Source organism: Salvelinus namaycush, chromosome 42 (assembly GCF_016432855.1).
Source record: "Salvelinus namaycush isolate Seneca chromosome 42, SaNama_1.0, whole genome shotgun sequence".
Classification (NCBI taxonomy): Eukaryota; Metazoa; Chordata; class Actinopteri; order Salmoniformes; family Salmonidae; genus Salvelinus; species Salvelinus namaycush.
This window is the reverse complement of record NC_052348.1, coordinates 9,532,609-9,546,431: the sequence shown is the minus strand read 5'-3', so window position 1 is coordinate 9,546,431 and position 13,823 is coordinate 9,532,609. Positions and strand designations below refer to the sequence as shown.

The following is a 13,823-nucleotide window of genomic DNA, read 5'->3' as shown; positions in this document are numbered from 1 at the left end:
GTGTGTGTGTCTGTGTGTGTGTGTGTGTGTGTGTGTGTGTGTTAGATCCTCACCACGTGACTTGACACTCACGCCTAATGCACACACACAGATTGACTCTCACACACACTCTGACAGTCAGCATCACAGTTCATTGCTGTGTGTGTATTTTCGTGCTCTGCTGTTCCACTGTAAAACCACAGTAACTCTACAGCTCTCTCACTCACCTGTTTAAAACCCCTTCAGTTGGCCCACGGGTTTAGAAAGTGTATGTTTACTTAGTATTTTCCAATGACAGTTGAGTGACTTGGATCTAATTAGATGTTTTGCAGCGGTCAGTTAGGAACACACACAAATACAATGAACGGTTTTAGTCGTTGTTATTTTGTTCGTTTGGGTGTTTTCCATCAGGTAGGGCAACGGACACCATCTCTACTTCCTTTATTGTCTGTGATCAAAATCTCACTGTAAGTTTCCATAAAAAAAGACGAAGGGTAAAAAGAAGGATGACATTTATATGAACCAGCAGCATTTCATTGTAAGAACACACTATTTCAACTCTGCCTCTAAGAACACAGTATGTCAATGCAAATTTGTGTTTATTTGTACCTTTATTTATCTCGGCAAGTCAGCTAAAAACAAATTATTTTTTACAATGACAGCCTACCCCGGCCAACCCCGGACAATTGTGCGCCGCCCTATGGGACTCCCAATCACAGCCGGTTGTGCTACAGCCTGGATTCGAACCAGGGTGGCTGTAGTGACGCCTCTAGCGCTGAGATGCAGTGCCTTAGACCGCTGCGCCGCTCGGGAGCCCGGATATGTCAATACATAGCTTTCAATTATTGAAACATCTCGTTTGGAATGTTGTTGAAGTATAACTGTGTAGCTACGGTACTCTCTCCTGTCTGTGTTTCTGACTGAAGTACAAATGAGATCATCTTCGCTAATGTTATTATGTGAAGACATTACCATAACAGTGTTGCAGCCACAGTGTTCTTTTCCCCTTTAAAACTCTGGCTCCAGTCATTGAACCAAAGCACTTTTTAATTAGGAATTTAATGACCAATAATGCACTTGATCAGCCAGACCTAATTTAATTTAGACTCAGACCAATCAGATGAACGTTGTCACTCTCTTTGTGTCACCGGAGGGGGGCAAATTGGTCACATTCACCCATTTTGGTTTTGAATTAATAATTGTTTTCAGCGATTAAATCCGTTTTAGTATAATGTTTTGACAATTTAAATACGTATAATGTTCAGAGGAGATGTAAATAATGTTTTCTCTGCATAAAATCCAACACATTAGGATTAAGTCAATCTGAAAATGATTGTAAACATTGAAGAAAATGATATTATCCAATAAAAAATCTGTGTTTGATAAACTTATTACTAATGACTGTGTGCAAAAATTATATATATCATTTTTTATATATATATATATATATTACCGTTATTTTACCAGGTGAGTTGACTGAGAACACATTCTCATTTACAACAATGACCTGGGGAATAGTTATGAGACAACAAATGTGTGTGAATTGAAATGATTTATGTATGTTTATATTATTTAGCTCAGGGACTCGATCTAGCAACCTTTTGGTTACTGGCCCAGTACTCTAACCACTAGGCTACCTGCCGTCTAACCGACTGATCCTGACAGATCACCACACTGCTGCTGATTTGATTCACACACTAAGTCCCATTCCCCCATAAGCACTTCTCACAGCTCAGTCACCTCTCCCCCTCTCCCTCCCTCCCTCCGTTACTCATTCACTCACTCAGTTGTCACTCTGCCCCCCTGTCTGCCTCAGTACATTTTTACAAAACTATAAACCAGCAGAGTGAGGAGCCGTCTTTCTCTCAGTCGCTCGCTCGCTCTCTGTCTCTCCCTCTCCTTCTCTCGCTCTTCCTCTCCTCATACTGAATCGGTATTAATATTCATGAATGATGGGGCGTTGTTGGGGCTGCTGATGCTCATACGCCACCTCTGTAGACTTATTTGTCTATTTAAGATGACCACGAAAAACGTAGGAATCAATCAATCCGCATCATTATTCCAATGGAAAAATGTAATGATTTATTATAGAAATATTGAAATAGCAAATGAGAGAAACAAATTGATACAATTTAACACCAACAATAAGGCATGCACTAGGGATGGGGGTGTGAGCATTTAGGTCTGGGCAGATGAGAATTTAGTCGTCATTGTGTATCTTTGTATTTGGTGTGTGGAATACTCTGTCTATCCACTGCCATGCTTAGGAAGACCTGATAACACACACCATTGTGTGGGGGAAACATGCAAATGATGCTGTCAACCTTTTCAAGGAGAGGCAGCCTGGCATACCTTAACGTTACCCTTTAAATGACGCCTGTTCTCTCATTGTCATCTGTTCAATTCCTCCTGATAGTGAGGAGAGAGAGAAGGCAGAGAAAGGCTGATATTCTCCTCTTCTGAACAGAAGCCCTATCTACAGAAGCCCTATCTAATCCCTTTTATGTTTTTCCCTGATTCCTTTTTCTCCATTTTGTTTTTCCAGGTTTCTGTTTTCTCCTGGTTTTTTACATGTATTTTCGCTCTCAAAATCACACTTTTTAAAAATAGAAAAACAACTAAATTGGATGTTGTAAGTCCACAACAATGCTTATAACCACATCAGGATACCACTCTTTAAATTTACATTTGTGGTGTAATTACCCTTTAATTCCAGTGTGTACCTAGCAAGAGGCAGTGTTTTTGTAGAGTACATGTGGTGGTAAAGTTTGCAAAACAAAAACCCACTGGATGGATGCAAATAATCATGATCTCATTCTGCCAGGTTGGTATAGGCTACATTGTAGTTAACATTTAATTGAGAAAGCTACACAAGCTGTCACAAACATAGACAGGGGGAATTCTCCCTGCCTCTTCAGAAAGTTACAGGAAATACAAATCACTGATGCATTCTGTTCATGTCTTATGATAAACGTGGGCAAATTAATACATGTTCAGTACATTTAGTTGAATCCCTACTAAGTTCAATACATTTTTGGAATATTGATGAAATCCGTTTTAATGTCTGGATTCCATGATTCCGTCTGTGTTCTCCGCATCGCAGATTTTATAGGGCCGCGGAAGCATCTCTCCCCATTTCTATGGAAGAATCTACCTTCCATGCCTCCCTCGCTTTGCTGTCATCTGGGACGAGTTTAGAAAACTCACGCAGGAAAACCTTATCAAGAAATATTTTGGTAACTTAAAAAAAAAGGCGAATGAAGTCGGGAAAAAAAGATATGTTTTGAGAAAGAGCAACCATGCACAATCTCTGGGAGACCTCCAGAAAAGGGCAAGCCAAGATTCCCAAATTAAAAAATGATAAGCAGAGAAAGTTTTTTGGGCTAATAAACATACCCCCATGCAATGGTTTTTAGTCTCACACACACACACACACACACACACACACACACACACACACACACACACACACACACACACACACACACACACACACACACACACACACACACACACACACACACGTTTATTGCTCCTCTGTCTTCCATTAGAAGTATGTCGTTTTATTTTTTGTTCTCAGGATGTTGTCTGTAGATTTGATTAATTCTCAATGGCAGCAGGGCTTAATGAAAGACTGAAAATGTTTTCCCCTTCTTCTTCCTTCCTCCTTGATACACACACACACATGCGCACACATGCACACATTATTCTTTGCTTTCAGTCAGGTCTTTTTATCTAATGGATGTGTCGTACTTATCAGCAACTCGAGACACAGACCAGATCAGGGGGACTGGGAGTAATCAATTAAGTCACCCCCTCCTCTCCCCGGCTTTTTTCTCCCTCTCCCACTCGCCTCTCACCCCTGCCCTCCCGACTTCAGTTCCCAAAGGCTGTTTCCTGCCTGCCTCTCCTCACTCCGATGCACTCAGGCCCTGCCAAGACACACACTCACACAAGCAAGTGTGTGCGGCACACACACACACACACACACAGGCACACACACACAAACTAGCACCACTGAACACTCCAGAAGGTGGGGAGGATTTAAGGATCCCGGGAAGATTAAGTGCACAGCTTAGCGCTATCTGACCGCTGTGTCTCACGCTTTTTCTTTGATTTTCTTCCCCTCCCTCTCCCTCTCTTTCCCTGTCCTCCCTCTCTCCAGGTAGCCGAGCCTAAGCGGAGCGGGTTGGGCGGACCCTCCCTCCTCCACCTCCTCCCCCCCATCCTCCTACTCCTCCAGCGTCCGTGCCGTGTTTGTGTCTATCCGCCGGGGTCGGCGAAGCATGCTGGCAGTATGGACGTGAAGGAACGCAGGCCCTACTGCTCGCTGACCAAGAGCAGGCGCGACAAGGAGCGGCGCTACACGGGCTCGTCCGGCGACAGCGAGGAGTGCGGCAGCGGCGGCGGCGGCCCGGGGCCGAGGGTACCCACCCAGAAGTCGTACAGCTCCAGCGAGACGCTCAAGGCCTTCGACCACCAGGACTCCTCCAGACTATTGTACAGCAGCAGAGTGAAGGAGATGGTGCACCGTGAACAGGACGAGTACACCCGACAAGGTACTAGTTAGCCTAGTTAGTTATCCTCCTGCCGTTGTGCCTTTGAGCAAGGCACCTAGCATGCTCTAAGGGCGCTGCCCTGCGGCTGACCGACCGTGTAGGCCGTGCTTGAGGTGGGCCTGGTACTTACCGGTACAGAGTATCATCCGGCACCTCCATTTTGTTCTACTGCTTGAGTACCGGCACCTCTTATACCACCTTGACTATTGGCTCTAAAATATGATCACCAGGGCTGTAAAATTAAATTGAGCACCAGTGCCTTTGTCATTCCACTTTAAGCTGTCTGTAGGTTTTACTCTGTAGTTACGGTCAGCTGTACCTGCATGAACTCTTCCTTAGGTTGGCCCCTAAGAGGTGAAGTCTCTGTTTACATACGTTTACCTCAGGTGGGCCCCCTCCATGTTGACTTATGCCACCGAGCTGGGCAACAGCTCAAATGTTTACCTTAGATAAGGGATAGGGGCCGACTACTTCAACTTTAAAGTGCATTCAAGGACGCGACCCAGCCCTACCAGGAATCAGTTTCTGCGGATACGGGACGAGGTGTAATTACATTTACGGTGCACTGATGTCATGAAGAAAACGTGTTCTAGCTACAGTTTCAATCCAAGAAGAAGAACTGTCATTACCTCTGTGGTTGGTATCTCACTAGGTGCTGGTCCTCTGTAGCTCAGCTGGTAGAGCGTAGCGTTTACAACACCAGGATAGTGGGTTCCCTTGCCGAGACCACCCGTGTGTACAAATGTATGTGTTCGCGCATGACTATAAGTGGCTTGGGATAAAAGGGGTCTGCTAAATGGTATATAATAGCTGCTGGGTTAGTGTTGATCATGAACACTGGAGCTTGTCTTGCTGATAAGGAGCTCCAGGGGTAATGTGTTGACAGGTAGATGGGGGTATTGGGGTAAGGAAAGCGGTACCAGTCTGGGTAGGTTGGGGCTATGTAGGACATCCTCCCCATATTAACAGACATGAGACAGATGGGGCGGCAGGTAGCCTCGAAGTTAGCGCGTTGGGCCAGTAACCGAAGGGTGCTGACAAGGGAAAAGTGTGCCCTTGAGCAAGTCTAATTGCTCCAGGGGTGCTGTACAATGGCGACCCACTTGTGTGTAACAGAACAAATATGAACACCCCCCAAATGATTATAGGGACACCCTCTCTGCCTCTCGCTGGCAGAGCTAGTCCCCTAAGTGGGCCACTCGGTCACTGGACTTTTTGGGCTGTTCGCTGGACAGACTTAGGCACTTTATGTGTAAGTACTACACACACGCCTCTTGGCTAAGCACCTCTTTCTGTCTCCTTGCCCAGTAACTCACTTAGTACCTGCCCTCATAGGGGCTTATGGTGACACTATGCTATGCTAATATAGCTAGTAGCGTTTGTTTATACTGTATGCTAATGTGGTGACACCATAGAAATAGAAGAAGTAGAACGGGTTTGGAACCTATTTGCCCTGAATGGGGATGCCCATTCTATTCATTCAAATTCTATGGATTTGACATTGACCTTAAATGGTTTGGTCAGTTCAGAAATAATAGCGGGACAGTGTTCGTTTGTGAAACTTGATGGACTAAAACTGGAATAATTAGAATTGTTGACCATCAGAGCTAAAATTAAAAACAGGGTTTTTTGTAATTATTAGTGCATTATTTTATAATGCACAGCGAGGGCATAGATCTGAAACTGTGTTGAACTCGTGACATGAACTGGTTTGTGGAAAGATGGAGGCAAAGCGTTTTACCAGGTCCATCCATATTTTCTATAACCATAACAAAAGTACTTTGAAGTTCATTACTAGTTCATTGATTGTTCCTCCACTCCAATTAACAATTCATAAATATTGGAGAGAAAAAAACGCCATTACTTTAATTATCTTATCATGTACATTTTCATTGCCACACTAATTGGTGCTCATTTAAAATTTATATAATTTTAATTGAACTGCAGTGACTAGCTTAGTTATGTATGTAATTAACAAGCCTTTGTAGTCACTCTTATTCCTAGATCAAAGATTGCTCCAGACAGTATTTTATCCACAGATTTAACAGTCAATATTTTATCCTTCTTACAATGTAAATGATCTTGGAGGGAATTTGGAAGATTTTTCCATTTTTTTGATCAACCAATGATTTGACCGTGACTTATATATAGCTTGAGAACAACATTTTAATATTTGAATCTAAATGTAGTTAAATAATACTCTACCCTAAATGAGATAAAGCATGTATTTGTCTGAATCTTCGACCATTAAATATTTCAATATTTTAAAACAAAAGAAGCCATACATGTAGTTGTTGTCACTGATATGGACATTTTACCATTGGCCTATGGAATATAAAGCAGTTGCCTCTCATTGAGATACTTCTATTATGTTTATATTACAGTCATTTTCATAACTGCATAAGTAGTGCAGCATGAAACACTTTCCATTATCCCAAAAAAGAGTGAGTATTAACTAGTCTTGTAGTAAGTTATTCACCACAAATCAGCTAAGCTGGAAGAACACGTTATCAGAGTGAATGTATACTAATCTAAGGATTCAAAAGTAATATAATAACTTATTACTGAAGCAAATATTATCACTAAATGATATACGATAATCACTGAATAGCGGCAGGAATCATATTTTTTACAAACATTTCACAGCATTTATAAGTCAAAAAATAAATCTGTATGTTTATATATGTTCAGGCATGTTCTTAGCCAGCCCGTTCCTATCACCACGGCAGCTAAACCCACAGAATGGAATGCAGTCTAAATCCAAATGTAAGTGTGACATAAATGTCTTTAAGCGAGAGAAAAGAGTTTAGTTTTGCAGGAAATGATTAGCGGTGGTTAAAAAAGGAACTAAATGAATTATATATCACAGACTCTATTTTTAATTGGATCATCTTTTAAAATTCCCCAACATAAAATGCAAGCCACTTCAATTGTAGTAGAATGGTTAATAGCCCCAAGAGGAAATATACAGTGTATTGTTGGCTGTAGTCATAGAGATTCTTTACAATTATATAGTATTCTAATTCCATGCCTGTAGTTGTGTTGGCATATGAGGACCCAGATAATGAAATAGTTCATTTTGATCCATGGTTACTGTGTCTTGTACAATTTGTTACAAATGTAGGAAATGTTTGTACATGATTTTCTCCCAGATATTTCTAAGTACTTTGTTCGATGGCATATTCAGAATTTTTATATTAATGTTGAGAAAAAATGTAAATATGTAAAACGATACATACTAAAACTATAATATTTATACATATTATTATTATTAATACAAATATGATTATTTTATTGTTTCATTATGATTATTTGTATTATTTTGAAGTTTTCATTCATTATTAGTTCAACTAAATGAAATGTGTAGTCAGTGTATGTCAGCCATAAAAGCCTTAATGTGGAACAGTACCTTATCTCCACCCTGATGACTTCATCTGATTGTTGACGGCTGTTGTTGCTGTTTGTCTTGTTGAGGCGGCGGCGGCGCCTTTGAAGTAGTGATTTTACGCTTTCAAGGCCTTGAGATATTTATGAAATCACCAACCAGATTGGAAGTGCCTTAACCACCAGTCTGTCTGCCAGGACAACATAGCAGAGCAGAGCAGCCACCATCTTCTCTCCCATCTGCACCACATTACCCCTCCCCGAGAACACACATGCACGTGCTCCTACGCACACGCACACACCATATTCCGTCTGCCTGCGAGAGGAAGACACTTTTAATAAGTCTCTGTACTCTACACTTGGGATTTTTATCTGTTAATACATTGAACAATATTTTGGCAAATATTCTCAAATTAATTTGGGGAGTTTCAATGAATGGTTGCCATAGAGATTGCAGTTATTTGATAATTTCTGTGCCTTCAAATGTACTGTATTTAACGTTATAGTAGTTAGGCTACTGTACCTTCTTACTTGTGTTTTTTTGCAATGCACATGAATTTTGCCTGGATTGTTTTATACAATACTAGTGGGTCTTGAATTCCTTTCAGCCTGCATAATGTTACCGCATTAGATATAACCAAAGTACAGCCACATATGAGATCAATCATTAACACAGCTACCTCTGCCAAATCTCTCTCTCTCTCTCTCAGTTGATAAGTTGCAGACAGTATGTGTATTTGCTTCATGTGTTGTAAATGATTGCTGTGTACCCAGAGCCCCTCCGGTGATGTTTGCCGTTTCCTACGCGCCAGCCAACATTAGTAACCCGCAAGTAACGCTTTTATAGGGCATTTATCGTTGGGCCTTGTGGGCTTGGCGTTGTGCCCTCCTGCACTGAAACAGTGGCTAGCTCAATAGGCCGGTCCAAGGTGCTCTTTGTTGTTGAGTTTTGCTTTAGCATTATGCAATTTGTTAGCACTCCCCACTGGCACCGACGTCAATTCAGCGTCTATTCCACCAACGTAATTTCATTGAAGCTACGTAGAAAAAACGTTGATTCAATCAGTTTGTGCCCGGTGGGCCAGCACTGAAGTGCCCTTTATGGTTTCGCTTTATGTTAGCATAACAAAAACAAGGTTCGAACCATGCTAACGAGTTCAGCTTGAGCTGCGGAATGCGTTCCTCTCTGCCTAAGCAAAATGGGCTGTATCATAGCGTGCTATATTCCGCTACAGCATTAGGCCTATGTGTTGTTTCAGTTGTGTTTCAGCGATGATATGTTTTGCTTTAGGAAACTATAGATTCCCCTTCGGATGTTTTGTTTTGCGTTGGATATTTCTTTAGCGTTTGGCTCGCTCCTCCAACGCGGTATAAATTGCCTTTAGCAAGTCGTGTTTCACTGAAGTATGTATCGTTTTAGTGGTTTCGTCATGCACTACTTCAGTCTTTAGAGCAGGGGGTAGACTAGCAGATTTTTATCGGAGCGGATGGTCGGGTGGCCGGAACCTAATTACCATAATTGGTCAAGCATATTGACGACAACTAAGCCCTAAAAGAGATTGGATTTGAAATAACAATCCTTTCATACCTTGATGACATTGAGACACAATCACGTGTCCCTTCTATTCGTGGGAATGCTTAGGAACAGATTTGCTAAATTAAACAAATTTGCTCTGAATTACTGGTGATTTTAGTCTGCAGGGGGCCCCATAAAATAAAAGTTGAGGGTGTCTCCCTCCGTTTGATAATGAGAGTTGTCCATTAGGGCGTTGGTCCTATGGTGCTGAAAAGATGGGTTTTGCTAACTGCTAGCATGTTGTTAGCTAGTCAGGCCTGGTTGGGTCGGGGTCCTGGGAGTCCAGCGTGGGATCCTGGGTAACAGAATGTTAAGCCCCTGCAGTTATCTGAGAGTCAGATGAAACCTGATAGTCCCTTTTCTGGACTTCTAGGAGCTAGCACTGTTTACAGTGTGTTTTCACTGGGGATTTGAGGTCAGTTGATACTGCACCCCACCAACCCCCATCACGAAAAAAAAGTCAGCATAGGATTTGTTTGTATTTTCTCTTTCTTTTTAAGCCCATGCAGGATATTTTTTTGCTCAACATCTCCAGTCCAAATGCCTCCCCAGATGCTAGCTAGGCCCCATTTACCATTTAATTTTGTTAGCACCTGGGAGATGGCTCTCCCCCTTTGTCCCAAATGGCACCCTATTCCCCCAAATATATAAATTGTTGGTCCCATGTTTCATGAGCTGAAATAAAAGATCCCATACATTTTCCATATGCACCAAAAGCTTATTTCTCTCAAGTTTTGTTCACATATTTGTTTACATCCCTGTTACTGAGCATTTCTAATTTGCCAAGATAATCCATCCACCTGACAGGTTTGGTATATCAAGAAGCTGATTAAACAGCATGATCATTACGCAGGTGCACCTTGTACTGCGGACAATACAAGGCCACAATTTTTTTTGCAGTTTTGTCACAACACAATGCCACAGATGTCTCAAGTTTTGATTTAGCGTGCAATTGGCATGCTGACTGCAGATAGTTCCACCAGAGTCGTTTTAGAGAATTTGGCAGCACGTCCACCCGGCCTCACAACCGCAGACCACGTGTAACCACACCAGCCCAGGACCTCCACATCTGGCTTCTTCACCCGCAGGATTGTCTGAGACCAGCTTCCCAGACAGCTGATGAAGCTGTGGGTTTGCACAACAAGAATTTCTGCACAAACTGTCTCAGGGAAAGCGTCTCAGGGAAGCTCATCTGCGTGCTCGTCATCCTCACCAGGGTCTTGACCTGACTGCAGTTCAGCGTCGTAACTGACTTCAGTGGGCAAATGTTCACCTTCGATGGCCACTGGCTGGAGAAGTGTGCTCTTCACGGATGAATCCCAGTTTCAACTGTACCGGGCAGATGACAGACAGCGTGTATGGCATTGCGTGGGCGAGCGGGTTGCTGTTATCAACGTTGCGGCAGGTAGCCTAGTGGTTAAAGCATTGGGCCAGTAACTGAAAGGTTGCTAGATCGAATCCCAGAGCTGAAAAGGTACAAATCTGGCATTCTGCCCCTGAACAGGGCAGTTAACCCACTGTTCCTAGGTTGTCATTGTAAATAAGAATTTGTTCTTTACTGACTTGCCTGGTTAAATAAAAAAAAAACAGAGTGCTCCATGGTGGGGTTATGGTATGGGCAGGCATTAGCTACGAACACAATTGCATTTTATCGATGGCAATTTGAATGCACAGAGATCAGTGATGAGATCCTGAGGCCCATCGTCGTGCCATTCATCCTCCACCATCACCTCATGTTTCAGCATGATATTGCACAACCCCATGTTGCAAGGATCTGTACACGATTCCTGGAAGCTGAAAATGTCCAAGTTCTTCCATGGCCTGCATACTCACCAGACATGTCACCCATTGAGCATGTTTGGGGTGCTCTGTATCGACGTGTACGACAGCGTGTTCCAGTTCCCGCCAATGTCCAGCAACTTCACACAGCCATTGAAGAGGAGTGGGACAACATTCCACAGGCCATAATCAACAGCCTTATCAATTTTATACGAAGGAGATGTGTCACGCTGCATGAGGCAAATGGTGGTCACACCAGATACTGACTGGTTTTCTGATCCACACCCCTACCCTTTTTTAAAATGTATCTGTGACCAACAGATGCATATCTGTATTCCCAGGCATGTGAAATCCATAGACAAGGGCCTAATTAATTTATTTCAATTGACTAATTTCCTTATATGAACTCAGTAAAATTGTAGAAATTGTTGCATGTTACGTTTATATTCTTTCTCAGTATATATAGACATCTATCTATCCATCTGCCACTGGTCAAATACAACTAAGGCTGGGGAGGGAGGGAGAGGGTCTGTCTGTCTGGTTCTCAGTGATAGGATGGATCTGAGGGTCGGGGAGCTGGAGGTCAGAGGGGCCTTGGGGGGGTGGGTGATATTAGGGCTGAGAATTACCAGGGACCTCACGTTACGATATAATCACTATACTTAGGTGCTGATACGATATGTATTGCGATTTGATACTGTGGTTGTATTGTGATGTGATGTTCCAGACATATTGCTCGCTATATGTCTGCTGCAGAGAGACATAGAGAGAGCAGGAGAAAACACACGTTAAGAAAACAAATCAGTTATGGAATATGGTTTTGGTGCAGGTACAGCCAACTATCGTAATATGACACCGTCAAAAATAATATCTGGATATGTACCTGTATAGATTTCCCCCCCATCACTAGGAGGTAGGGGCAGGAAGAGGTTTTAATGTGACAGATGATCTGTTAGTGACAGGGTTCAAGGTGTTTTGTCTTTACTGCCAGTCTCAAGTTAGATCAGCTGTACTCCCTGTGTTCTCCTGTAAAAGGCCACTGAATTGCTCTCCCTGGTAAATGCTAGCTCTTAAATATCGCTGAAATACTTGACATTTAGAATAAAAGACTCCAGCGCCTCTCTTATTGAAACTATTGATGTCCTCAACCTTGTTCTTTGTGAAAGAGTCTTTAAGATCCTCCATCTTGTTTCCTCTCCTCTCTCAAAAATCCCTTTATTCTACCCTGTACTTCCTTTATTCTCTTGTAAAGGCGCACTCGTTTTTCCTTTGGAAGACATTTATTGACCGGTATGCATGTTCAGGGCTCTAGTGTTGACGACTTCTATCTCGTTTCCTCTCCTCTCAGGGCAGAACTTCAACCTGAGACAACTGGGGATCTGCGAGCCGTCCACGCGCCGCGGCCTGGCCTTCTGCGCCGAGATGGGCCTCCCCCACCGCGGCTACTCAGTCGGCGCCGGCTCCGACGTGGACACCGAGAACGAGGGCGTGATGTCACCGGAGCGCGCCATGCGGCTGTGGGGCCGCGGGGTGAAGTCGGGCGGACGGAACTCGTGCCTGTCCAGCCGGTCCAACTCGGCCCTGACCCTCACCGACACAGAGCACGAAAACAAGTCGGACAGCGATAATGGTGAGTCCGGTCGGTGTTCACAACACACCTTTTTATTTATCTCTCTCTTTTATCTCTCCTTCCTTGGCTCGGGCCACCTAAAGGACAGGAGGGTGCACGGCTCAACATCGTGCACACTCCCCGACACGTCCACTGACACTGAGGGATCGGTGAAACACGGAAAAGAATGTTGAATGAGAGTTGGTGTCGCTCAGCGTTCCTTTCCTCTTGTGACCTCTTCACTTGAGAAGATGCAGCTGTGAACTTGACAATGAGAGAATTTGAGGGAACTCCAGAATTAGTGTGAGTGTGAATGGGTGCTGTAAGTGTATGTCGGCATGTTCATTGAAGCCCACTGATTGGTGAAGGTGAAGAGTTAACCCCAAGGCGTGGTGACAGACAGAGCAAAGCACGTGTTGCTCCTAGCGAATGTTGGATTATGACTCTCAGGGTTTGACTTTGTTCTGGAGGAGAAAGTGAGAGAGAGAGAGAACCCTGTCACCTGCTTTCTGCCCTCTACTCCCCCTCTCCTCTCCTCGGCTGCCCTCTGCTCCCTCTCTCTCCCGAGCTGCCAACGTTTTTTTGATTAAGTTTCCCCAGGTGGCCCCTAGAGCGCCATCACATATAGCTTTGTGACTCTGTCTCTGTCTCTGTCCCTCTCTGTATTTCTCTGTCTCTCTATCTCTCTCTGTCTCTCTCTCTCTCTCTTTCTGTTTCTCTCTCTCTTTCTCTCTCTCTTTCTCTCTCTCCCTCTCTCTCTCTCTGTCTTTCTGTCTCTCTCTCTGTGTCTCTGTCTCTCTCTCTCCCACATTTACCCCTTTCCCTCACAGCCATTATATCAGCTCCATCCTTGCACTCCTCTCTCCCATCTGCCCTTTCTCCTTCTCTCTCTGCCCCCCCCCCCCCCCCCCCCCCAGTCTCTCTCCTTCTCTCTCTC

General features: G+C 43.6%; 1 protein-coding gene across 1 annotated transcript in view; it reads left to right on the top strand.

Annotated features, from left to right (window-relative positions):
* The first annotated feature begins 4,245 nt into the window (after nucleotides 1–4,245).
* LOC120034737 (teneurin-3-like) overlaps nucleotides 4,246–13,823 on the top strand; it is a 60,090-nt gene continuing 50,512 nt past the window's right edge. Inside the window, exons 1-2 of the mRNA XM_038981340.1 lie at nucleotides 4,246–4,538; nucleotides 12,626–12,907. Of these exons, the coding sequence (XP_038837268.1) occupies nucleotides 4,277–4,538; nucleotides 12,626–12,907 (544 nt within the window). The 5' untranslated portion in view covers nucleotides 4,246–4,276. The remainder of the gene's footprint in view (nucleotides 4,539–12,625; nucleotides 12,908–13,823) is intronic.